The following is a 26,633-nucleotide window of genomic DNA, read 5'->3' as shown; positions in this document are numbered from 1 at the left end:
ACTTGGGGAAATGGGTGGAATTACGCTGTTAAGAGTTTTTCATAGTATTTAGATGGGGAAGGAGGAGGCAGAAAGATTGCAGCCTTTAACCCTATCTCTCTCTAAACCTGAGGGTGCTGACAAAAATATTTGTACCCATAGTTAATATGACTACCTAAGCACGTGGCTGGGCTAATCTTCAGAAATAGTATCCAGACTTTCACTTGAGCAGACTATTTTTTGATCCATAAATTGTCATTGAGACTTTTGTTCTTGACATTACTGTACATTTTGCAGCAAACAATAAAGATTAGCCTGAGACTAATGCTGAATTGGGCAGCAGAACAGTAATAGTACTTTTCACACTGATCATTTACTTCAGTGATACTTGTGCAGATATGGCAAGTTATTTTGTTTTACTAAGTTCTCTGTGGGCTTTTGGCAGTGCCACCCTGAGCCAGCTGCTGGTATGGGTGTGGATCTTTGTCGATATTTTGTTTTGCTCCACAACACTGCATCGACATCAGCAACTTTATAGTGGAAGGAGCCAAACCATCTTCACCACCTCCTTGATCTTGTTGCATTGATGTTACAGTTAACTATGAAGAGGCATGATGATAAAAAACATGTATTCATGCACACACAAGTAATACCAAGATCATTTAATGTTGATTAGAATGATAACCTTGTCTTTATTGCCTCCCCAGCCTATAGCCTGAATTTTAGAACACTGAGCTGAGATGTGATCCAGGATAAACCTGGGAACCTCAGCTGGTATGACTTGATACTGCCTCTTGTCATTTGAGCCATCATCGAAACCATAGTTTCTAATTAGTTCATAGAAATTGAGTCATGGTTTTTGGGGTGTGATAACTTTCCTGAATAGTGGAAGACCGTGTGGATTGGAGGTGGAAAGTAGAAGTTTTGAACTTCAGATGGAGTTGCATTACTTACCATAGTCACATCCTCACATTTCATTACTTTAATGGGTTATACTGCTTCTAAACTATATTCCATTGTTTGACTTCACCTACATGAAATCCATGTTTCAATGAGTATAATACCTATGTTTGTTCAGAGTTGCAACTCTCCCAATCCTGTTTAATTTAGAACTGTCTTCTGTTTTTAACATTTGTGACATCCAACGAACTCTCTTCCCTTTTATCCAGTTTACATGACCGGAAAATGTGTGTGCTCGGTCTCTGTGCATTGATTGAACTCGATCAGAGACCACAAATTGTGAACCAGGTTGCCGGACAGATTCTACCAGCTCTCACTCTTCTCTTTGGTGGACTGAAGAGAGCCTATGCTTGCCGTGCAGAGCATGAAAACGACAGTGATGATGATGATGATGGAGAAGATGAGGATGAAAATGGTATGATCATAATTTGTGATTGAATTTTTTGTTTCATCCTGAATTATCATGCCTGTCTAGAGTAATGGATGCTTGGTAATGAGTTATAAGGCTAATCAGTGATTCTGACAATGTGAACTGTGGCAGCTGAATGTTGATGATTTGTTGTTATCCTTGAAATTCTGGGATTGGTTTAATTGAGCCCAACTCCATGTATTTTTCAAGAGCTATAAATTAAAGCTAGCTGCCTTATTAGGCAGTTGCCTTCCTCTGATGACAATGCATTAATGGGAGGATGATAGAAATGCTGTATATGACCGTTAGAAATTGGATGACTTGGCCTGTGATGGTGTCACAAGCCAAGAAACTGAAGCTTGAGATGTTTTATGAACAGCACAAATTGTCTTGGTGACTCAGCATTTTATGCACAGGCTTACAGATTAATATTTGCCTGTGAAGTTCTTTAGATTTTTCCCCCTCATTATAGCTTTAGAATTATTTTCAGTTACATGATGGCCAGTTTGAAGGGTTGTCCTTGGTCGATAGGAAATATTTCACTGGAACAATAACTACAGGTTAGTATCACTGGCTTGGCATTATTTAGTGTGTTTATGCAAATATCTTTTAAAATCCTCCTCCATTATGAACAAGGATCCAAACGAACTGGGTTTCCCCTGATACTTCGGCCAAATGGCTGTTTATGCATGAGATGTAAATGTGATACTGATCTTTCACCTAAGCAGTGTAGCATCCCAACTGATCTTGGTCTCGTACCTCAAATCATGTTGCTTGGAGGGATGGTTTTTATTTATTTTCTATGTCCTCAATCTCTGTTCTATTGTCTGTTCTTGACTTCATTAAATCAGGTTAGGTTAGGTTAAGGATTGAACTTGAGACCTTCCTCGCTTGCATGGTTCACAGTTGCTTATTGAATAAACTTAATCAGCTGGCATACAACTTGGCATACTTCAATGTATCAAAATATACCTTATTACTCCTACTATTATTCAGTATATCAAATAGACCTTATTACTCCTACCAGTACTTTACTTGAAAAGTTGGTATCCAGGCAAAAGCAAGGGCAGCATGGTGGCACAGTGTTTAGCACTGCTGCCTCACCGGATTCAATTCTAGCCTCGGGTACCTGTCTGTGTGGAGTTTCCTCCAGGTGCTATGGTTTCCTCCCACAGTCCTAAGATGTGCACATTAGGTTGATTGGCCGTGCTAAATTGCCCCTTAGTGCCAGAGAGGTTAGCAGTATCAATACGAGAGGGTACGGGGATGGGGCCTGGTGGGATTGTTCTTGCAGCTCAATGGGCCGAATGGCCTCTTTTAGCACTGTGGGGATTCTATAAAGTTCCAAAATGTTTAAATTGTAGAATCACTGCACCCTTTAGACCCTTTTGACTTTGGCAATCTTTTTACACTTATTGTCTCAATCACAGACAAGTTCCTCATTGATCATTTCCTTTTCTTTCCCATTTACATCCCATCTCTCCTTTCAAGCCCACCCACTGCATCCGTTCCAAGAAAAGTTATTAAATCTGCTCAATAATCCCACTGCCATAGTAAAGCCCATACTCTCTGCCTAACCCTGCTTTAGGATGAGGAGGTACTTTTTTGTAGTATGTTGCTCAAGGCAAAAGTGTGACATACAAAATGATTTAACAGGAAGAAACCAATCGAAATAAGATGTTCATAGTCCTGAGGTTGAGCATCCCTTTTACTTAGAATCATAGACTCCCTACAGTGCAGAAGAGGCCATTCAGCCATCAGATCCACACCGACTCTCTGACAGAGTAAATTACCCAGGCCCATCCCCATAACCCCATACATTTCCCACGGCTAACCAATTTAACCTACACATCTTTGGAAACTAAGGGACAATTTAGCATGGCCAATCCACCTAACCTGCACATCTTTGGACTCTGGGAGGACCCACGTAGACACAGGAGAATGTGCAACTCTACAGAGTCAGCAAAGGCTGAAATTGAACCCGGGTCCCTGGAGCTGTGATGTAGCAGTGCTAATCACTGTGTCACCATGCCGCCCTTGTTACAGTAAGTTCCGGAACAATCTTGCGGGTTGATCTTCCACTTGTGTATTGAATTTATTCAGTTTTAATTGCAACATCAATGATTATTAGTATTCTCCATTAGTGGTACAGTTTTTTACTAAACATTAATGGTGAACAAAGGCAAAATAGAGAATGAGATTGTGTGAGCATATTAAAACATGCATTTGCAGATAAGCAAGCATCTACTGATGACGTCCTGTCAATGCAGTTAGCAAAAAAATGTTCAAAGTGAGGATGGGGGAAGAAAATGAAATAACTTAAAACTGTTAACCGTCTCCAAGTATTCATAATGCTGTGTCACGGATTCACAGTGAAATAATTCCCTTGGTGGCTTTGGCTTCCTGGACTTGCAGGGAGCTCCACCAAATGCATAAGTTATGATGCTTTTAAAAAATAATTGTTGAAAGAAAATCCAACTGATACATAATTGGTGAACCTTATTCACTTTCTATAAACAGAAACCTAAACTGATATGTAATGAGAGTCTTAGCTGCACTGATCCAAATCTATAATTGAACCTTATTACTGAATAAACCACAATATAAATTATTTTTTAAATGGGTAAATGTTTTGATCTCTTATGTTGGATAAACCACGATTTTATTTTTGACAGAGTTGGGCAGTGATGAAGATGATATTGATGAAGATGGACAGGAGTATCTAGAAATGTTGGCGAAGCAAGCTGGGGAGGATGGTGATGATGAAGAATGGGAAGATGATGATGCAGAGGAGACTGCTCTTGAAGGATACTGCACCATTGTTGATAATGAAGACAGCAATATTGATGAATATCAGATATTCAAAAGTGTACTGCAAAGTATGAATAGGTTTTGCTTTTGATTTATTTCATTTGGTTATTTTCCATGTGTGAGCTTTGATGGTAAATGTTAAGCTATTGGGTCAACAGGCATGATAGAGACTGGTTCTGTAATCAGTCAGTGCTCACAGATTCACTTTCCAGTATGCGAGGGTGGTTAATCAGGAGCAGAACTACTGACTGGCTTTATCATTCCCCATTTTTGGACATTGAAGCCAGTTGTAGTACCCTAATTGGTGACTGTTGATATTTACAGATACAATTTAGTCTTAATTCAAATTTCCTAAATCTGCTTTTTATTGAGACTATAAATTATTAGTCCTGAATATAGGAATTCACCAAAGTCACAGCTGAAAAATATTACATGAGCAAGAACACGTATTTTAATTGTTTGAGAATTGGAATTGTATGTTATTTTGTTTTAACAAAAATCGGCAACTCAGCAAGTCTAACCTCTGACCTTTAAGTACTAGCAATCTGGTAATTAAAACAACTTGTTCCTAACTGCACATATTTCAAGTAATAGCAGGAATGCAAATTAATGGAGACGCTGAAATAAACTGTGACATCCAAGGTTCTTCAGCAATCACTGGCCCACAAAGAAAAAGTTTGAACATCTTGATTTAAACAACTGATGCCTCTAAAGCACTCAAGTGATAAGTTAGCCCACTAACCCTCTGCACAAGAGGGTGCAGACACATTTTCAGCTGGGAATGTGGAGAAAGAAAACGTATTTCATCAGCTTATGACAGCAGCAATTCATTCAATGTTGTGTAGGCTTAGAAACAGAATGGTTCCACATTGTGCTGTGACATCATGATTTATGTTTTAGTGACAAATGCTCTCGGGATGTATTTAGATATTTCATTTTGAATATTTATCACTTGGCTACTTATTCCAATTGTTAAGGGGGGTTTAATTTAACCAACTCTGATTTCTGCTCTCACTATCAGTTTGTACAGAGAGGTATTTTGATTTTCCCCCTTCACAAGCAGTGGTGTATTTTTCCTGTCCCTCAGTTTTGGTATGATTCAATTTCTCTTAACCCCACAGCAAACGAGAGATAGGGTAAACTCAGAGGACTATTTTATTTGTGTACACAAGTGTGACATAGGTAGACCCTTGTGCCTTCATATAATAGGAGTGATTAGAGAAGGAAGAGTTACTGGGCAAAGACCACAGAACAACAAATTATTGTTTTACACAAGTCCAGAATCAATGTCCAATTGATTATTTCAGGTTGAAAACTAATGCTGGATAATTGACTTTTCCAGTAGACATGACTTCCACAATGAGCGGCGCACAGAGGTTAATTAGTCTTGTAGGTGATAGTATAGAAGTTCAATAGAAATAATGTAAATGGGGGCCAGGTATTTAAACCTGGACAAAGCCCCTTTTCTGTGCTGCTGCTTGGTGGATGGAAGATGGCAACCTAATTTGCAGTACAGCAAGACAGTATAACTGGTTCTCCCATCTTGGAGAATATTTATCGCTTGGCTACTTATTCCAATTGTTATGGGGGGTTTACTTTAACCAACCCCAATTTCTGCGCTCACTATCAGTTTGTACCGAGAGGTATTTTGATTTTCCCTCTTCACAAGCAGTGGTGTATTTTCCCTAAGCCCCCAGGGGTGATGGGGGCTTAGACTCAGGCTAATGTCATGTGATTCCCACCCCTCCATTCTGGCTTTAACAAAATGTATATTCGTTTGTCTAGATTCCTGAGATTGTTAATAATTCAATCACTAAAAAATTTAAAGGATGGTTGCAGGGCGTTGTCCCAATAGTAGTAAGTGACCAGGCCCAGTGCTATAGTGAGGTCTCAATCCTATTACAATAACTAAGAATACTAATGCAATTTATAGACTTTAAAATTATACTGTTTTACTTATATTTACTTTGAGAATAGAACTGACTTGTAACAAATTGGCAGCAGCTAAGGTTTAAACTGTCTTATTTAATCTTAATTAATTACTTTATAGTTATATATGCAATAATTATTTAATTACTGCAACAGTATTTGTACAATTCAAATACTATAGTAGCTCAGTATACAGTGTCATCAGTCTGATTTTTCCTTTCCAGCTATTCAAAACTGTGATCCAACCTGGTACCAAGCCCTAACATGTAATCTTACTGATGAGCATAGGAAGCAGTTGCAAGACATTGGAACTCTTGCAGATCAGAGACGAGCTGCTCTAGGTATTTAAGTAATCTGATCTTATTAAGGGGGGTTCTTCATTCAGTTGAACCTTGCCTATTACTTTACCATTGAAATGTGTTGGAAATCTTTGGTCCTTGTTCATGAAATCACCGTTCCATATTGATGCCCATTCAATCTGGAAATGTTATATCTGAACCATATAAAATGGCTGTAATTATTTAAATTTTTGTACGTTTAATTCTGAACATTGGATTTTTTTAAAAAAACAAATATTTGATGGTAATTCCCCCTTCTAGTGCAATTACATTTTAAAACATGGGGGCCAATTAATTCCAGAGAAAGCTTATTTGATTTTTCTTTTCTTCCTCTTATTGCAGAGTCCAAAATGATTGAAAAACATGGTGGATACAAGTTCAATGCTCCAGTAGTGCCAGCTTCATTTAATTTTGGTGGTTCTGCCCCGGGAATGAATTGAGTTCGCTTTTGATTCATTTGTACTGTGTGACTGGTTGTAGTGAAAGCTTGTGTTGTTCCTTCCAGTAGTGGTTCCAAACAAAATAAAAATCAGTTCTCATCATCCACAAAATCCACTCAACTTCCTACTACATGGAATGGACAAAATGACCAGAGAAGTGAGAATTTGATCATGAGAGCCCTCTGGAAAAGAAAAACAAAAGTTTCAGAGGAACATCGGCCTGAGAGAGAGAGACTAGTGTTAACAAAAATAAACCATAGGAACCTGAAAAGCGAGGGAAAATGTCATGTTGACAGCTTATTCCTTGATTTGATTTCAGGCAAGGAAATCATTGGCTTCTGGGATAATTTCAGCACATCTGTAGTTTTAGGCTAGCAGGCGCCTCCAGTGTTTACATCCATGATAGTGTTAGTATTAGTCTGGTTTTCCACATTTCAAGTTCATTTTTAATGTAAATAAGACAGCAGGTGGGTAGCTCACAAAAATAGTCTCCAAATTTTCCTGTTCATGCCAAGATTAAAAATGATTGTATTCAGATGTAGACTATCGGACACAGAAAGTAACACTACATAATGGAAGATGTGTATTTGTAAATGCATAAATAGCACTTTGATATTATGAAAACCTTCTAGCCTTCTGTATTGAATAGCAAGTTTATTTGCTGTTCTACAAATTCAAGGGATTTGTGATCTAAATATAAGTGGAGACATTAAGTTTAAAAATTGAGGTGTCTTGCCTGTAGCCACCACCTCTGGTTTTGATTGGGATTTTGGCTATAAAAGAGTCAATGATATTCCATTGCTGCTGAAAATGGCAATGCCCTCAGTGCCCTTTTTTAAGCTCTCTATGTACAAGTCTTTTTTAAAAATAATAAATTTGGATAGTGAAATTGTAAGCACTGGTGAGACTAATTCAGTAAGAACAAAATCCTAATAGCATGTAAAATTGGACTTTAACATGAAGCTCTAATATCCAAGCAGAAAAAAAACAAAGTACTGTAATTCGTAGAGTGTATGGATGAGCCATCTGTATATGCAACAAAAAAATTAAAAAGAAAAAATTGGGTTGAACTTTGTTGTAAAAAATGGTCTTTGTTTAACTTGTGTAATGTTAAGCTTTCTCTTGAAAAGGGCCTTTGAGGTTAGGAGGAAAATACACTGGTTATCCTTTTCCAGGCAGTTGTTTTCTCATGAGTAACCAGTTCATCATTCTCAACACAATTTAAATTGCAATGTGCACTGTTAACACAGATCATTGCAGATCATAGTTGTACTTGTGCTAGTAAAATGCACAGTGTAACTTGTATATAAAATGTGTTAAAAATGAATGACTATTCACTTGGGTTGCAAAACAGTTGTGGCTGCTCTATTTAGTTACTCGATGAAAAGTTAACCTTTTTTAAGTTAATGTGCTTCAAAAAAAATCAATATTGCATTATGCTGCACTTTTTTTAGCACAGCTTGTGATCAAAAGGTGTCATGGTTGAGCAATGGTGATTTTGTACTTTGCAGTAGTGTGGCAGATGACGACAAAGATGGGAGAATGAAGGAGCGATGTTTGGAGTGCAGAAAATCACGCTGGAAAGCTGGGGAATTGGATGGAAACACCAAACTGGCTGAAATTGACACAGAAGCTATTGTAAAAATAATCTGGAAAAATTCAGAACCAAGGATGATGAAGTTGGGACCTTGAGTATCTACCAATAAAAACCACGTGGTGGTATGGCAGAAGAACATTAATATTTTTTGCAAATTCCTGTAACCTTGTGGTGATATTCTGTTACAGAACTTTAATAAAAAAGAATTGAGGACTTGGTACCAAAGTTGAAAGTTAATTCTACTTTATATGCAATCAGGAGTAGGCCGAATTCTGGATGATGCCAGAATACACTGAGTGTATCTTGAATGTAACTATTACAATATGAATTAAATTGAAGAATTTCACATTGTGAACTTCTGCTTGACTTTAAAACAGAAGATAATTGATGTGCTACTATAACAAAGCAAAATGTTGAATATGTTGAGTCAGGAGTGATTAGTTTATTAACTATTAGAACCTTAGCTCACATCATTTTATATGCTGACAGCAATGCATACAGTTGAGGAAACTGGTCTGCAATTAGTGGCTTATTTCACTGTCTTCCCTCTACCCCTCTTTTATGATTAAGATTACTGTCATAAATCACCATTATTGAACAATTCTGAAGCATAATATAGGCATTATTCATGAGTGAGTACCATGAAAAAGTACCATGAAAAAGCTATGGTACCTCTCAGAAATTAACCAACTTTTAAAAGGGTAAACTTTGAAAGGCATTTTGGTCAAAGTCGCCATATTGGAAGCTAAAACAATGAAGGAGCTATTCCCATAGTCTAAAAATGTTTTATGTGATGAGGAATTGAGCTCTGCAGACCTATGTTTAAGCTGTTCACATAACTGCTGTTGAGTTTGGCAGAAAGGGTTAAAATTGACTACGGTTCTACCATTAAAGTACTGTCCAATGACTACTGGAATGCTATGATGTATTCCAGTTATATAAGTATGTATTCCAGATTCTCATGAATAATCAATACCTCCAAAAAACCTCAAAAGATGCCTTATGAATCACTACCGCAAAATCAATTGTCCCTGCCCCCAAAAATGAAGTCCTTCCTGAAAGGAAGGAAAGCAAACAAATTGGGATGGATGTTCTTTTGAAATAGAATGCAACTACTTCTGAAAACTGAGCAATGTAAATAAGTGCATCTTTTCCACCTGAGTCTTGAGTTTTAATTTACCTCGTGCAGAAAAGAAAGAAAACTTCCTCAAAACCTTTCACTTGTAATGCCAATAACCTATGTTCCAAATTAGATGCTAGAAAACCACTGCTCATATGAGGCTGTAGAATGAATGTTGGGAGATTCTCTTGCCCATTAAAAACTCTCAGCCAAACTTGATTCTATCTTCATACATCTGGAAGGGTTCAGTGCATGGTAATCTATAGTTGTTTCTTCCATTTTTGTCCTTTTACGGACATATTTTCACCCCAGTTCATAGTTTAAATTATATAGAATTGTTTCTATAGGGTTGAACATTCTGCAGCATTAAGTAGTGCTGTCCAGTTCTCCATATTTCTAGTTGATGACAGTGGTACTGGGGGGATTGGAAAGAGAGACCATAATTTGTGATCTTATCAGCCTCCAGGATTAGGGAGATACCAAATGGAATATTCTGTATTTTTAAATGAAATATGTTTACAAGAAATTAGAACGTTGACAGGAACAATTGCTGAGCCACCTTGAGTGCATAACATTCTTTGTGTAAATAGTGTGAACACATCAGGTTTTCAAGCCTGTATGAGGTATTTCACGATGTGAGAGGGGACATAACCAAACTTTGGTTGCACTGGTGAAATTTCTGACAATGCTAGCTGGCATGATAGTTGCGGAATTGAAGGGGTGACTACAGCATTAAAGCTAACATTTGAGTAATATTGAGATGCAGTCTGGAGGTGAGTACGAGAATGGAATGTTGGAGCATGCGAGGAGAAAGCATTGCTGGAGGTACACTGGTTATTTGGGGAACTGTAAATGGAACACTGAAAAGTCTGCTATGGAGGAGTGGCATGAGAAAGGAAGACCCAATTGTTAGCTGTATTGAATGCCACAGAGATGAGCAAGAATGTGATATGGTCGCAGTCACATAGGATCTCATTGATTTCAACCAGGTCTCGGTGCTGCTGAAACCAATTGATCACAAGTCAAAGCATTATAGAATCCCTACAATGCAGGAGGAGGCCATTCAGCTCATCGAGCCTGCACTGACGACAATCCCAACTAGCCTCTGCCCCCCTGTAACCCCATGTATTTACCCTGCTAATTGCCCTGACACTAAGGGGCAATTTATCATAGCCAATCCATCTAACACACATATTTGGACTGTGGGAGGAAACTGGAGCACCCAGAGGAAACTCACAGACATGGGGAGAATATGCAAACTGCACACAATCACCCAAGCCTGGAATTGAACCCAGGTCCCTGCCATTGTGCTGCCTTGTCAAATAAAACTGCATCTCTGCTACCAGTTGAACACCCAGATTGATGGGTTTCTATTTTGTTATGCTTTAAGTAGCACAAGATTTTCATGTTGGGAATCAGCAGCGCTACTGTAAAGTAAAAGTTACTGAGCAATCCTTGAGGGGAAGTTGGCACTATGAACCACTGCTAATTATGAAAATTACTATTTTTAGTTACAGCCTAATAATATAAAAAACTTCCAAATTTTTACAAGTGAAAGTAAAATTTAAGAAAAGCACAAGTAAAATAATTTGCTAAAATACATAGTAGTTAAATTTGCAGTTCCTGCAATTTGATTTATTGTCACATGTTATATGGTGAAAAGTATTGTTTCTTGCATGCACAACATACTGTTCATAGAGAACATAGTGGAGAAGGAAAGGGAGAGCGCTGAATATAGTGTTACAGTCATAGCTAGGGTAGAGAAAGATCATAATATAAGGTCGGTCCATTCAAAAGTCTGATGAGAAGATGTTCTTGAGTCAGTTGGTTCGTGACCTCAGACTTCTGTATCTTTTTCCCAATGGAAGAAGGTGGCAGAGAGTATGTCTGGGGTGTGTGGGGTCCTTGATTATGCTGGCTGCTTTTCTGAGGCAGTGCAAGAGCAGGGAACATGAACATATGTGCACACCTTGTTAAAGATGGCAACGTAGGTTGAGAAGGCGGTTATATGTAATCCTGGGCTTTATTAATTGAGGTATAGAGTACAAAAGCAACATATTAAACCTTTATAAATTGCTGGTTTGGCCTCAGCTGGAGTATTGCATCCGATTTCAGACACCACATTTCAGGAAGAATGTGAGAGCATTGGAGAAGAAAATGCTTCTGGGAATGAGGGATTTCCATTATGAGGATAGTTTGGAGAGGCTTTGGCTGCTGTTCAAGAAGGATGAGAGGATATTTGATAGAGGTGCTCAAAAGCACGAGGGTCTGAACAGATAGGGAGAAAGTGTTCCCATTGGTGGAATACACTGATTTAAAGTGAAAGGACATGATTTTTTTAATGCAATGAGTGGTTAGGATCTGGAATGCACTGTTGGAGAGTATGATGGGGGCAGATTCAATTTGATTTAACGGAGAATTGGAAATTTTTTCTACCGAGAAAAGATTTGCTGGACTATAGGTGAAATGACGTACAACATTTTGGAGCTGGGGACTGGGTAGAAGTCAAAAACGGAGCAGTGAGCTGATGAAAGGTAGCTAGTTGATCAGCAGCTGCACAACCTAAACTCACCTGTTCTAAGGATTTTTGGAAGTAAGGTAATATATTGTAAGTATTTTTACAGGAAAAAGGATGGGCATATTTAGATTAAATTAGCGAGGTAGTTAATTGAGTTAGTTATTATTATGCTTTTGTTCACCGTATGCAAGGAAGAGTGCGGCAATATAAAATCATTAAGTATAGATCATACGTCAAATGTTCTGGACAACAAAGCCATGGTTTTGAAAAAGCAGTGCTAGGAAGTAACAGTATGATATGAAAAGTTATTAGGCCATAAATAAATGTTATCGCTCAGCTGGCCATAGCAACTGGGAAGTTCCTGCACAGGTCTTGTTCCGGGTTAAATACCACACAGAAAAAAATGAAAAGTACGGCACAATTAAATTTTGAAAGAAACGTTGCCCTCATCCCTATCTGGCAATCTGTTTAAAGAACTGAGGGGTCATTAAAACACCTAACAGGCTCAATGCAGCAGGAATTAGAAAACAGGAGAAATACAAAACCTGACTCATTTTGGCTTAGATAATGATTTACTCCTAGAAGCTCTCTGCACAAATGCTTTCAGATAAGGGGCTAATGTGATCTATGCTGATTGGATTGCTAAACTATATATTTTTAAAAACAAGAATAATTAATTTTCAGACATGTTGCTGAATTTTTATTGAACTTAATCTACTAAACAATAAAGAAATTATTCAACAAATAGCATCTTTCTGCAGTGCTCACTTCTGTAGCTGGGGGTTGTGGTTGGCATTGAGGTTGTGGATTGGACAATGCTCAAATGCAGAATAAAACCATGACATGGCATACGTTTACCAGCAACCATGATGGAAACCAACTTTTTTTCAAGACCATTTTAAATTGTTTCGATGCTATCAAATTGAAGTTGAGAGAAATTTAAATTGGGAGAAACACATTTTATAATCAACATGTTTACTATAGAAAGGCTATTAACCCCATCACATCTGCCATCTTTTTGCTACAGTAATCCAAAAATAATTATACTATCCTGTTCTCTCCCTAGAGCCTTGTATCTTCCTCTACTTCAAATATTTTCCCTTTAAGATGCCTTGACTACTCCGTGTAGCAACTATCCCATGCGCTCTCAATTCTGTTAAACCTTATGTATCTGTTACATTTCTTCCAAAACGCATCTCTTCCTTCTTGTTCACATTAAATTGCCTGTCAGCTGACTGCTGATCTACCTGTGTATTACAGCGTGCTCACCATTTGCCAAATTTTTATGACCTCTGAAAATTTCAAGATGGTGTTCTGTATGCTTAAATCTCAATCATCCATGTATACTGGGAGAAAATGCTGACCTGTGGCACTTATCATTTCCAAATCAACTTTTGGAGCAAGTGAAATGCAGTTATTAAAACCCCTCATTTTGGTCATTTGGCTATTTTCTATCCTAATTCCTCCTCTTTGGTCACCTTAACCCAAGAGTGCAGCCTCCATGTTTGCAGTGTGCTGCTGGCTGCTGGCAGTTGCACAATTGCCAAGATGACAGGAAGTGTGATTACTTTTCCTTTCCCACTGGGGAAGTACTTTCTTAGTCCCTTCCCATTACAGAATAATTGAGATGTGCATCTTAGTATGATAGTGAATTCTCATCTCACCATTCTGTGGTCAAATTATTGGCACATGTGTTGGTTACAGATGGCTCCGAATAATACAGCCTTCACTGGCATCCTTTATAGTTCTGGATGCTGTTCATGCACGGAAAACTACTCCAGTCCGAATACTGAAGACAAGTTTGCTGACTTCAACTGGACTCTGTTATTTCTGATGTTTACAGCAATGCCAATTGTTGTAGCGAAGCCAGAAAAGCTTCTTCATTGGCTTTAACAGCCATAAAATAACATGTTTATCTAGCACCTTTAACATAAACATTCCAAGCTGCTTTACATAGTGAAAGGGGCACCAAGGAGTAATAGATGAACAGGAGAAGAGTTGACTAAAGGCATAATTAAAGGACGATATGTTTTGACAAGGTAGCAAGGGGTGAGGAGCTAATTCATGAGTGTACAGCAGAGATAACTAAAGACTGCCACCATAGAGGAATGTTAGGAGGAGGGATTGCAAAGGTAGAAGACATGCACTGGAATATTAAGCTGGAAATAATGAGACAGGTTATGGAGAAATTTGCCAAAATGGTCATGGATTTTAAATTCAATGGATTGGTTGCTGTAGATTCAATGGGAAATTGTGGTTCGGGGTGAAATGGCAGCAAGACTCAAGTGTGAACATTAGAGTGTGGATGGGCTGAGGATAACATTTATGTCAGGAGAATTTTAGAGAAGTCAAGCCTGGAAGTAGCAACGGCAATGATGAGGGTTTTTGAATGGTGGCATTGAAGTAGGAAGTGTTGACAATTGATGAGTTCTGAAACTCAGATTAAGACTCTGAACATAAATTCAATTTGAACTCTCAGCTGGAAGGGACATGGAATTGAATGCCTAGCATGTGAAGTTTTTGACAGGAGCTGAATGGCAAGACCAAGCCAACCAAATGTTAAACTTGAGGAAAATTCTGGTTCATGGACAATGATGTTGAACAAGCAATCAAACCATACAATGGTAGCTGTGGACTTGAAACACAGGTGGTTAGGTATTAACGGACCTAAAGGTGTCTCGATGTCTAAGGATTATGTCACTGAGGAAGAGGGTGAAATATATACACAAGAAGTAGCAGTGGATCAGGATGTATCTTGGTGCACTCCTAATGAAATTAGGTTTTGGAGGAGAAGCCATTAATAGAGATATGCTGGCCATGCTGTGAAAGGAAGAATCAAACCAAGAATGGTGCTCTGGAAGTAGGCAATAGTAGAAATTTTGGAGGCACATGGTGTGATTGTGCACAGTAGTGAGGAGAATAAAACGTTGAAGCACACCACCATAACATTTACAAAGGATGCTTTGGAAAACTTTGACCAGATTTGGGCAGAATCAGTTAAATATCCACAAATAGATGTGTATATTTTTGCAGTACCAGGCCGCATAGATAGGTGTGAGATTTAATTCTTGGACTGTGTTGGGATAGTTAATCAGAGCAAAGTCATAGATAAGTTGATATAGTTCCAATCAGGAAGGTGTAGAACTTGGAGGGGAATTTGTAGGTGAACTGTTCCCATATGGTAAAAAATTGCAGCATGCTGCTGTGCAGAGGGACCTGGGTGTCTTTGTGCAGTAATCTCAAAGAGTTGGTTTGTAGGTGCAGCAAGTAATTAAGAAGGCAAATGGAATTTTGTCCTTCATTGCTAGAGGGATGGAGTTTAAAAATAGCGAGATTATGTTGCAGCTCTATAAGGTACTGGTGAGGCCACACCCGGAGTACTGTGTATAATTTTGGTCTCCTTACTTGAGAAAAGTTATACTGGCACTGGAGGGGCTGCAGAGGAGATTCACTAGGTTGATTCTGGAGTTGAGAGGGTTGACTTATGAGGAGAGACTGAGTAGACTGGGGCTGTACTCGTTGGAATTTAGAAGAATGAGGGGAGATCTTATAGAAACATATAAGATTATGAAGGGAATAGATAAGATAGAAGCAGGGAAGTTGTTTGCACTGGCGGGTGAAACTAGAACTAGGGTGCATAGCCTCAAAATAAGGGGAAGCAGATTTAGGACTGAGTTGAGGAGGAACTTCACACAAAGAGTTGTGAATCTGTGGAATTCCCTGCCCAGTGAAGCAGTTGAGGCTACCTCATTGAATGTTTTTTAAGGTAAGGATAGATACATTTTTGAACAGTAAAGGAATTAAGGGTTATGGTGAGCGGGTGGGTAAGTGGAGCTGAGTCCACAAAAAGATCAGCCATGATCTTATTGAATGGCGGAGCACGCTCGAGGGGCCAGATGGCCTACTCCTGCTCCTAGTTCTTATGTTCTTATATGCCTTCTGCTTTTTCTCCTTTTGGTGATAGAGGTTGCAGGAGTGGGAGAACGATTAACGAATTCTTGTTCAAGTGCATCTTGTATATAATGATGCATTCTGCAGCAAAAGTGACAGAGAGGGTGAATGTTTAAAGTGGTGGATGGGTCAATCAAACGGGTTGCTTTATCCTTCTAGGTGCCAAGCTTCTTGAGTGATGTTGGAGCTGCACTCCTCCAGGTATGTGAAGAGTATTCTATCACACTCCTGACTTGTGCCTTGTAGGTAGTGGAAAGGCTTTGGGAAATTGGAAGGCGAATTATTTTCCACATTATGTCCAGCTTCTAACCCACCCATAGCCACAGTACTTATATAACTAATCCAGTTACGGTCTGGTTAATGGTAACCCCAAGATGTTGGTGGTGGAGATTCTGCGATGATAATGGCTTTGAATATCAAAGGGAGGTTCTTAGATTGTCTTTTTTTTTTGGAGATGGTCTTTATCTGCGACTTGTGTAGCACAATTATTACTTGCCAGTTATCAGCCTCAGCCTGAATGTTGTCTTGCTGCCTTCAGGCAGAGTCTGGTTCATTATCTGAGGAATCCCAAATTGTACTGAACCCATGCAATCATCAGCAAACATTCCCATTTCTGTCCTTATGTTGGAGAAGATCACTGGACCAGAGGGCAGGCTATACTGGACCTGTTATTGTGCAATAATAAAGGATTAATTGATAACCTCATAGTGAAGGCACCACTAGGTAGCAGCAATTATGATTGAATTTTACATTTTGCTTGCGGGAGAGAAGACTGTGTCCAAGAATAGTATTTTAAACTTAAATAAGGTCAATTATGAGGGCATGAAAGTGGAGCTAGCTAGGGTAAACTGCAAATGTGCTGAAGAGATAGACTAATAGAGGTTCTGTGGCAAACATTTAAAGGGATATTTCAGGATAGACTGAATAGACACATTACAATGGAGAGAAAAATTCAAAGGTGAGGATCTGTCATCCGTGGTTAACTAAAAAAGTTAAAGACAGTATTAAACTGGAAGAAAAAGCATATATTTGTGCTAAGCTGGGTGGCAGATCAGAAGATTGGGAAGAATATAAAAACGTCAAAGAATGACAAAAAGATTGAACAGGTATTTTGCATCTCTTCACTACAGAGGATACAAGTAACACCCCAAAAGTAGCTGAAAATAGAAGGGAGGGAGGAACTCAGGAAAATTACAATCAGCAAGGAAGTGGTGTTGGTCTGTGAGCTGACAAATCCCCGGGTCAAAATGGACTTCACCCTAAGGTCTTGAAAGAAGTGGCTAATGAGATAGTAGATGCATTGGTTTTAGTTTTCCAAAATTCCCTAGATTCAGCGAAGGCTCCATTAGATTGGAAGATAGTAAATGTAACTCCTTTATTCAAAAATGGAAGGAGACAGAGAGCAGGAAACTATAGGCCATGTTAGCCCATCATCTGTCATCGGAAAAATGTTAGAAACCATTATTAAGATAATAGCAGGGCACTTTGAAAAATGCAAAGCAATCAGGTAGAGTCAACATGGTTTTGTTAAAGAGAAATCATGTTTAACCAATTTTTTGGAGTTCTTTGAAGGAATCACGTGCTGTGGATAAAGGGGAACCGGTGGGTACATTGTACTTATACTTCTGAAGAGTATTGACAGGGTGAATGTGGAGAGGATGTTTCCCCTTGTTGGAGGTTCTAGAACTAGGGGTCGCTGTTTAAAAATAAGGGGTTATTTGTTTAAGACAGAGATGAGGAGAATTATTTTCTGAGGGTTGAGAGTCTCTGGAACTCTTCCTCAAAAGGCAATGGATGAAGAGTCTTTGAATATTTTTATTGGATAGATAGAGCTGGATAGATACTTGATTAATAAGGGGATGAAAGGTTTTGGGGGATAGGCGGGCATATGAAGTTGAAGTTACAATCAGATCAGCCATGATTTTATTGAATGGCAAAACAGATTTGAAAGGCCAGGTTGCCTTCTCCTGCTCCTAATTCATATGTTCATATTGATGAAGCAGCTAAAGATGGTTGGACTGAGGACACCATCCTGAAGAACTCCTGCAGCAGTGTCCTGGGGTTAAGATGTTTGGCCTTCAACAGCCACAACCATTTTCCTTTAAGTTAGATATGACTCCAATGAACGGAGAGTTTTCCCTCATTCCCATTGACTTCAATTTTACTGAGGCTCAATAATGCCATACTTTGATGTCAATGACAGCCACTCTCACCTCACCTTTGGAAGTTAGCTCTTCTCTCCAGGTTAGGACCAAGGCTGTAATGAAGTCTGGAGTAAAGTGGTATTGGAGGAACCCAAACTAAGCATTGGTGATTAAGTGCCACTTGTTGGTACTGACAATGTTCCATTCCATCACTTCACTCATAATTGAGAGTAAGCTGAATTGGATTTGTCTTGTGTTTTGTGGACAGGTCATATCCAGACACTTTTGGCTAGAGGCATAACTTAATATAGAACATGTATTATAGCCAGGGTGTTGTTGGGGTTTGTAGCCTTTGCTTAGTTGTTTCTGGGTATCACATAGAATCAATTGAATTAGATGAATATTGACTTTTGATGTTTGGGACCTCGGAAGGAGCCGAACAGTGGCAAATAGAATTTAACCCTGAAAAGTGTGAGGTGATGCATTTTGGGGAGATTAACAAGGCAAGGGAATACACAATAACTGGTAGGATGATAGAAGTACAAATGGACCTTGAGGTGCATCTCCAAAGATCCCTTAAAGGAACAGGACAGGTATATAAGATGGTTAAGAAAGGCATATGGGATACATGCCTTTATTACTGGAAGAACAGAATACAAGAGCAGGGAGGTTATGTTGCAACTGTATAAAACGCTTATTAAGCTAGAGTACTGCATGTAACCATATCGACCTATCCTGCTGCTTTCAGGGATCTTTGTATCATGATCATACCTCCCACATTCACATCTAGATCGTTAAAGTACACTCCAAACAGCAAGCGATCGGCACCAATCCTGCTGTACATCACTGGACACAGGCTTCCAGTCACAAACAATTTTCAACCATCACCCTTTGCCTCCTGCACTAAGCCAATTTTGGATCCAATTTGCCCTGGATCCCATGGGCTCTTAGCTACTTGATAAGTCTCCTGTGTGGGATCTTGTCAAAAGCCTTGCAGAAGTCCATGTAAGTTACATCAACTGCACTGCCCTCATCTAAACAAATGGTCACCTTTTTGAAAATATCAATTAAATTTGTTAGATGTGATCTCCCGTGACAAAGCCATGCTGACTATCCTTGATTAATCTTTGCCTCTCCAAGTGCAAATTAATTCTGTCCTTCAGAACTTTATCCAATAATTTCTCTACCACTGATATTAAACTCACTGGTGTATAATTTTCTGCTTTTTCCCTACTTCCCTTCTTGAATAATGGTACCACGTTAACCTCCTGTTGCCACCTCTCCTATGACCAAAAAGGATTTTAAAATTTGCGTCAGAGCCTTTGTAATCCCTTCCCTTGCCTCACACAGCAGCCTAGGATACATCTCATCTGGGCCTGGGGATTTATCTACTTTTAATCCTGCTTGAGCTGCTAACATCTCCTCCCTTTTGTTGCTAATCTGTTCAATTATATCACAGTACACCTCCCTGCTTTCTATACCTACATAGTCCTTCTCCATAATGAACACAGGTGCAAAATACTCATTTAATATTTCACCTCCATCCTTCAGCTCCACACAGAGGTTGTCACTTTGGTCCCTAATGGTCCCTCTTGCCCTTAATATAATTATAAAACACCTTTAGATTTTTCTTTATTTTGCCCGCTATGTTTTTTCATGACCTCTCTTTGCTCTTCTAATTTTTTTAAGTACCCCTCCGCACTTTCTACACTCCTCTAGGGCATCCACTGTTTTCAGCCCCTCGAATCTGCTGCAAGCCTCCATTTTTTTCCTTTTTCCAATACTATATATCCCTTGACATCCAGAGTTCTCTAGACTTGTTGGTCCCACCCTTTACCTTTAAGGTAACATGTTGGTATTGTACTCTGTTTCCTTTTTGAATGACTCAGACTGTTCTGATGTGGATCTTCTCACAAGTAGCTGCTCCCAATCCACTTTGACCAGATCCTGGCTTATCCTATTAAAATCGGCCTTCCCGCAGTTCAGATATTTCCAGTCCATCTTTGTCCTTTTCCATAACTACCATAAATCTTACCGAGTTATGGTCACTATCAACAAAATGCTCCAACACTGACACCTTTACAAACTGCCCGGCTTCATTCCCTAAAATTAGGTCAAGTACCACCCTCTCTCTCATAGGACTTTTTACATGCTGGCTCAAAAAGCTCTCCTGGATGCACTTTAAGAATTCCTCCCCCTCAAAGCCTTTCACACTTTGCCTATCCCAACTAATATTAGAAAAGTTGAAATCCCCTACTATTATTTTTACACTTTGAGATTTGTCTACCTATCTGCTCTTCCATTTCTCCATGACTGTTTGGGAGGTTATATGCACTCACAGCAACATGATTGTCCCCTTTCTGTTTTCAAGTTCCACCGATATGGCCTCAATTGAGGAGCCTGCTAAGATATCAATCTACCTCATTGCAATAATTGACTCCTTGATTAATATTGCAAGCCACCTCCTCTTTTACACCCTTTCCTGAAGACTCTAAACCCCAGAATATTGAGCTGCCATTTCTGCTCCTCCCTCAGTCATATCTCCGTGACAGCAATAATACCAAATCAACGCTCTCAGTTCATCAGCCTTACCTGCAAGACTCCTTGCATTAAAATAAATATCATCCAGCCTTGCCATATTCCCTCGTGCCTTAAAATGTCTCTCTCTCTACTGCCTTCCAGACTGACTTAGTTTTTCTTCAATATTTGGCTGTGCTTCACGCCCCACTGTAACACCATGTTATGACCAATCCACCCGACAATTTAGTTTAAACCCCCTGCAACAGCACTAGCAAACCTCCCCACAAGGATGTTGGTCCCATTCTGGTTCAGGTGCAACCCCTTTGACCAGTACAGGTCCCACCTTCCCCAGAAATTGATCCAGTAATCCGGGAAACTAAACCCCTCTCTCTGGCACCATCTCTTCATGATGTGGAGATGCCGGCGTTGGACTGGGGTAAGCACAGTAAGAAGTCTCACAACACCAGGTTAAATTTGCTACCAAATTTGGTATGCATATTTGCTACCAAATAAACCTGTTGGACTTTAACCTGGTGTTGTGAGACTTCTTACCATCTCTTCAGCCATGCATTCATCTGCTCTATGCTCCTATTCCTAGGGAATAGTCATCCATTTCCTCTCTGAGTGCCCTTCCTTAAGCTGTGGGGTGACCACGTCTAAAAACATGCTATCAACGAACCTCTCACGCTGTGCCTCCAGCTAATGCTCAAGCTCTGAAACCTGGCTCTCAAGCTGGTCAAACCAGTGGCACTTGCTGCAAATATGGTCATCTCGACAGCACAGAGCATCTAGGAATTTCCACATAATGCAGGCTGCGGAAAGCACAGGACTGAGCTGCCTGGTCATACTTTTAGCTTAAAAGACTCTTACCTTAAATTTATGCCAATTAGAAAATTATTTAAGTTATTTTTACCTTTACTTTTCTTTAATGTTGATTTAAATCGGAGAGAAACAACTTACCCACCACTTACCAATCAGCTCTCCCCTTGCAGCCGGGCAAAACCACTCTCTGAAGATTAAAAAGTTAAGAAGAAAAAAACAAAAAGCACCTCTTCCCTCCTGCACCGAATTCCCATGGTTCTCCAAATTCCCATATAAACACACTCACTCTGGCTGTGTCTTAGTCACTCAGAATGTGCTCTCTCCCAAATGCCTGTGCCCGAATCTCACTGAGTTAACATTTTAGGTCAATGATCTTTTGTCAGATTAGGGAAAAGACAGTAATGCAGTAGGTTTTAATCAATTTGGGGGAATAGGTAGAAAATGATAAAAAGGAAAGTTCTGAGGTCGGATGGAAGACAGGATAGATTAAATGACAAAATAGTGAGTGGGGCAGGACCATGGAGTGGTTTTGGGACAAATAAAGAAACAAACACTGGGTGGAATTTTATGATTGCTTTACGCCCGTTTTGCGGTGGGAAAATGTTGTAAAATCGGGTGTAAAGTGGTTAGCGTGAATGGCGCCGGTTTTCGCACCTGTCGTGACTTTATGACACCCAGGTTTCCGGCGCAGTCAGCCTCTTGCTGGAAATGAGCGAGAGCCTGGTTAATTTATTGAAATGTATTGAAATGTTAATTTCAATGTGTTTAGCAACCTGGCGCTCAATCGTCCAGGCTCGCTTGCCTTTATGGCCTTGCCAGGAGAAGTTCTCTCCAGCGAGGAAAACACCTGCTCCCCATAAATGGGGGACAGTTGTCTTGGCCTCGCTGGTGGAACCGGTGGCATTGAGGCCCTGCTGGGGAGGCCGAGTGCAAGGTGGGGGTGCACCAGACTGGCACCTGAGCAATACCCAATGGACACCTGGGCAATGCCTGCTGGGAAGTACCAGGGGACAGGGTCAATTGGGGGCAGGCCAGGGGCAGGGCCTGTTGGGGGGCAGTGCCAGGGGGCAGGTCTAATGGGGCAGGACAGGGGCAGGGCTAATGGGGGGGAGGGGGCCCACTGCCACTTCATGCGATTGGTGGGGGAGGTAGGGCGGGCCGCGATCGGTCTGGGTGGCAGGGGCTGAATTTTGGGCCGCAGGCTTCCACAATTGTGGGGGGGTGGAGGGTTGTTGTTTGAAGCTGCCTGCAGTAGCAGGAGCCTGACAGCTCCCTCTTTGTCTGTCAGACTCCTGCTACTGTTAATGCGCATATGCAGCATCATAGGTCTGCACACGCGCAATACCTCCCTCTACAAGCTGTCTGGTGAGTTAAGCCCCACTCACAGCTTCTCTGGCTACAAACTGACTAGCCCATTTTGTCAGAGACAGAGTGCATAAGATTGAGTGTGCAAACTCACCCAAAAAACAAAACTGGAACTCTCCCATTTTCAGACGAGCTGGACACTTAGAAAAAATCTCGTAAAATTCTAGCTGATGTGTCCAGAGGAGGTGACAATGGTAGACTGATGGAACAGTTCAGAGTCTAAACAAAACAGGAGCAAAACAAAAACGTGCAAAGAAAAAGCAAGCTAACTGGAAAAGAGATTCTGGTTTCACATTGTTGAACTCTGTATTGAGTCTGGATGATTGTCAACTGCCAAATTGAAAGATAGAGTCATAGAGGTTTACAGCATGGAAACAAGCTCTTCGGCCCAACTTGTCTATGTTGCCCTTTTTTTAAACCCCTAAACTAGTCTCATTTGGCCCATATCCCTCTATACCCATCTTACTCTTGTAACTGTCTAAATGCTTTTTAAAAGACAAAATTGTACCCGCCTCTACCACTACTTCTGGCAGCTTGTTCCAGACACTCACCACCCTCTGTGTGAAAAAATTGCCCCTCTGGACCCTTTTGTATCTCTCCCCTCTCACCTTAAACCAATGCCCTCTAGTTTTAGATGAGGAGCTTTTTTTTTGAGTTTATATTAAGTTTCACTAGAACTGGCAGGAGGCTTTCCTTTTTATGAAGATGGTCACAATTATCATAGAAATCATAGAAACCCTACAGTGCAGAAGGAGGCCATTCGGCCCATCGAGTCTGCACCACAATCCCACCCAGGCCCTACCCCCACATATTTACCCGCTAATCCCTCTAACCTACGCATCTCAGGACTCTAAGGGGCAATTTTTAACCTGGCCAATCAACCTAACCCGCACATCTTTGGACAGTGGGAGGAAACCGGAGCACCCGGAGGAAACCCACGCAGACACGAGGAGAATGTGCAAACTCCACACAGACAGGCACCTCAGAGATCCCTGGGCATGCTCTCCTCCTTCCAGATGAGAGAGATGTGGTCATGTATTCTTGTCAAGAGTTCCTCATCACACTTTAGTATTTCAGCTGGGATTCCCCCTGTACTGGCAGACTTGTTGGCTCTCACATGATTTTTTTAAGCTCATGTCAGGCTGGGATAATGCAGGGGGGCAGCATTCGGTGGGATGTGGTCGAGGGCATTCATGTTGAGGAGATCCTCAAAGTGCCCTTTCCAACAAGCACCAGCTGCTTCTCTGTCCTTAATGAGTGCAACTCTGTTCTTAGCTCAATGGGGTAGGTGCTTGGGCCATAAATGGTCTTGACTGACTACAATGAAGAATCCACATGTAGTGGCTGTTGGTGAGTTGCTGTACTTCCTACGCTCTTTCCACTCACTCTTCTTTTGGTCAGATGTTTTTTGTTGGGCCTCTACATTCATTTGTCTGTGGACCTGCTTTCTTTCCCTTGGATTTTGGAGGTGCGCCCAGATCAGGGACTCTTTCTTCATGGAGTCCTTGTCTCCATCGGCATTGATTTTCTTGTGACAATAATATTTGGATCAGGTTGATGGGGAGAGTAACCTGGATTCAGCGATGGCCAGTCCTGCAGTCATCAACTGCTGTCATGGCATGGATGGCACAAACAAACTTTCTTGCAGTCCCTCACTTGGACAATGATGTATTCAAGCAGTTGCTAATGTTTGGAAGGGTGTTGCCATGAGGTCTTGCATCCGTCTCTCTGATGAAAAAGTGTATTTGTTATGATCAGACTGCGTTCAAGCATTTTGCCAGGAGAACTCTACTGGTGTTAACTTTCCCTACACCTCTCTTGCCAATTGTGCCTTTCAAGAGATTTGTGTCCCTCTCAACTCTGGCATTGAAATCACCTTCGGGATACAGGACAACATGTGATCATGTCTGGAGTGGAATGCCCCTTTGGCCTCATCTGTTGCTTCTAAGTTGGGGGTGTGCATACTGACAACTATGATGCACCGTTTCTGAACTAGGGTGAGCCGGAAGGACATGAGAGAATCATTCATCCCAAAAGGGAACTTGCCGAGATGGTCAATTAGTTTGTTTTTTTATGGCAAAGTCAAGCCTTAATTTTCAAAATTTGAGACATGCCCAACTGCAGCATCTCGAGAGATATTTCTGCTGTCCACCACAGGGAAGGTCATTGCAAAAGACCTTCTCAATTGTCTTCTCCCCATGGCTGAAGAGCGCCTCCTGGTGTCATAATGTGGATTTTGTCCATCAAAAGGCACAGTGGACATCATTTTCACAGCAAGGTAAGTCCGTGAAAAATGCAGAGAGCAGCAGCAACCTCTATTCAAGGCCTTCTTTGACATCACAAAGGCTTTCAACTCCTTAAACTTAGCTATTCAACCCATGATGCCTCCATTCCAGGACAAGATCCCCTCAACCTCTGTCACTGGATGGCAGTAAGAAGTTTGACAACACCAGGTTAAAGTCCAACAGATTTATTTGGTAGCAAAAGCCACACAAGCTTTCGGAGCCCCAAGCCCCTTCTTCAGGTGAGGTATACTCACCTGAAGAAGGGGCTTGGGGCTCCGAAAGCTTGTGTGGCTTTTGCTACCAAATAAACCTGTTGGACTTTAACTTGGTGTTGTTAAACTTCTTACTGTGTTTACCCCAGTCCAACGCCGGCATCTCCACATCATGACTGGACGGCAGGGCAGTGATGACACTTGCATTTGCACATTCAAAGGCTGAGATCCAAACTACCATCAGCATATCCATGGTATATGAAAGAATGAGTCTTAGGCTAAACATGCGTTTGACAAAGATCCTCTACCAACCTGCTCCTGCACTGCAACACTGCCCCCAACTATCAGGATCCACTGGATAATGTTGATCATTTCTCATACCTTGGGAGTTTCTCTCAGTGAGGGCTGACATCAACAATGAAACTTGGCTGCCTCCAGTCTTCCAGTGCAGCCTTTGGCTGTCTGAGGAAAAGAGTGTTTGATGACAAAACCCTCAAATCTGGCCCCAAGGTTATAGTCTACAGGTGCTGCAGTGTTATCTGTCTCCTTGTATGTGTCAAGAGATGTGGACAAGGAAGAGCAGACATCTTAAAACGCTGGAGAAATATCACCAGCGATGCCTCCATAAAATCCTGCAAATTGAATGGCTGGATGTGTGCTCCAATATCAGTGTGCTCTCTCATGCCAACTTCCCCAGTATTGAGGCACTAATTATGGTTAAGCAGCTATGTTGGGTGGGTCACATTGTCTGCATTGCTGATACAAGACTCCCAAAACAACCTCTCTAATCCAAGCTTTGTCATAGTAAGCGATCACCAGAAGGCAGAGGAAACATTTCAAGGACACCCTCAATACCTCCCTGAAATAATGCAACTTCCCCTGTGGTTTGTGGGAATGTCTTGCTGCCAAAACTGGACAAGAAGTTTCTGTGAATGTCTCAACCATTTTGAACATCTCCAATTGGCCCAGGTGGAGGCCAAGCACAAATAGTGGACAAAGTATACCAAAATCCGAGCATCCCACCCACCTGCTCTGTTTATAAAGTTCATTTATTTATTAGTCACAAGTAAGGCTTACATTAACACTGCAATGAAGTTACTGTGAAAATTCCCCATTCAACACTGTGCGCCATGTCGGCCATGAGTAAGGTGGTTCTCACTCTGAGTCAGAGGTGTGTCCCCCACTCTGCTTTTCTCCACATATACTGACTGACCTGAGCATATTAAAGCTTTT

General features: G+C 40.6%; 2 protein-coding genes across 5 annotated transcripts in view; both read left to right on the top strand.

Moving 5' to 3' along the window:
* Window positions 1-8,809, top strand: part of ipo7 (importin 7) — a 61,665-nt gene extending 52,856 nt beyond the window's left edge. Inside the window, exons 22-26 of one of the 3 annotated variants that reach the window (XM_078220706.1) lie at window positions 1,149-1,354; window positions 4,024-4,227; window positions 6,313-6,429; window positions 6,769-6,815; window positions 8,378-8,809. In XM_078220706.1, the coding sequence (XP_078076832.1) occupies window positions 1,149-1,354; window positions 4,024-4,227; window positions 6,313-6,429; window positions 6,769-6,815; window positions 8,378-8,380 (577 nt within the window). In that variant the 3' untranslated portion in view covers window positions 8,381-8,809. Of the gene's footprint in view, window positions 1-1,148; window positions 1,355-4,023; window positions 4,228-6,312; window positions 6,430-6,768; window positions 7,935-8,377 lie in introns of those variants that run through there. The other 2 variants (XM_078220707.1, XM_078220705.1) reach the window with 2 other exon arrangements.
* A 3,279-nt stretch (window positions 8,810-12,088) lies between these two features.
* znf143b (zinc finger protein 143b) overlaps window positions 12,089-26,633 on the top strand; it is a 94,662-nt gene continuing 80,117 nt past the window's right edge. For both annotated transcript variants that reach the window (XM_078220702.1, XM_078220699.1), the window contains exons 1-2: window positions 12,089-12,181; window positions 16,212-16,253. The gene's annotated coding sequence lies outside the window, so the exon portion shown is untranslated. The remainder of the gene's footprint in view (window positions 12,182-16,211; window positions 16,254-26,633) is intronic.

Source organism: Mustelus asterias, chromosome 9, assembly GCF_964213995.1.
Source record: "Mustelus asterias chromosome 9, sMusAst1.hap1.1, whole genome shotgun sequence".
Lineage (NCBI taxonomy): Eukaryota > Metazoa > Chordata > Chondrichthyes > Carcharhiniformes > Triakidae > Mustelus > Mustelus asterias.
This window is presented reverse-complemented; position numbering and strand designations above follow the sequence as displayed.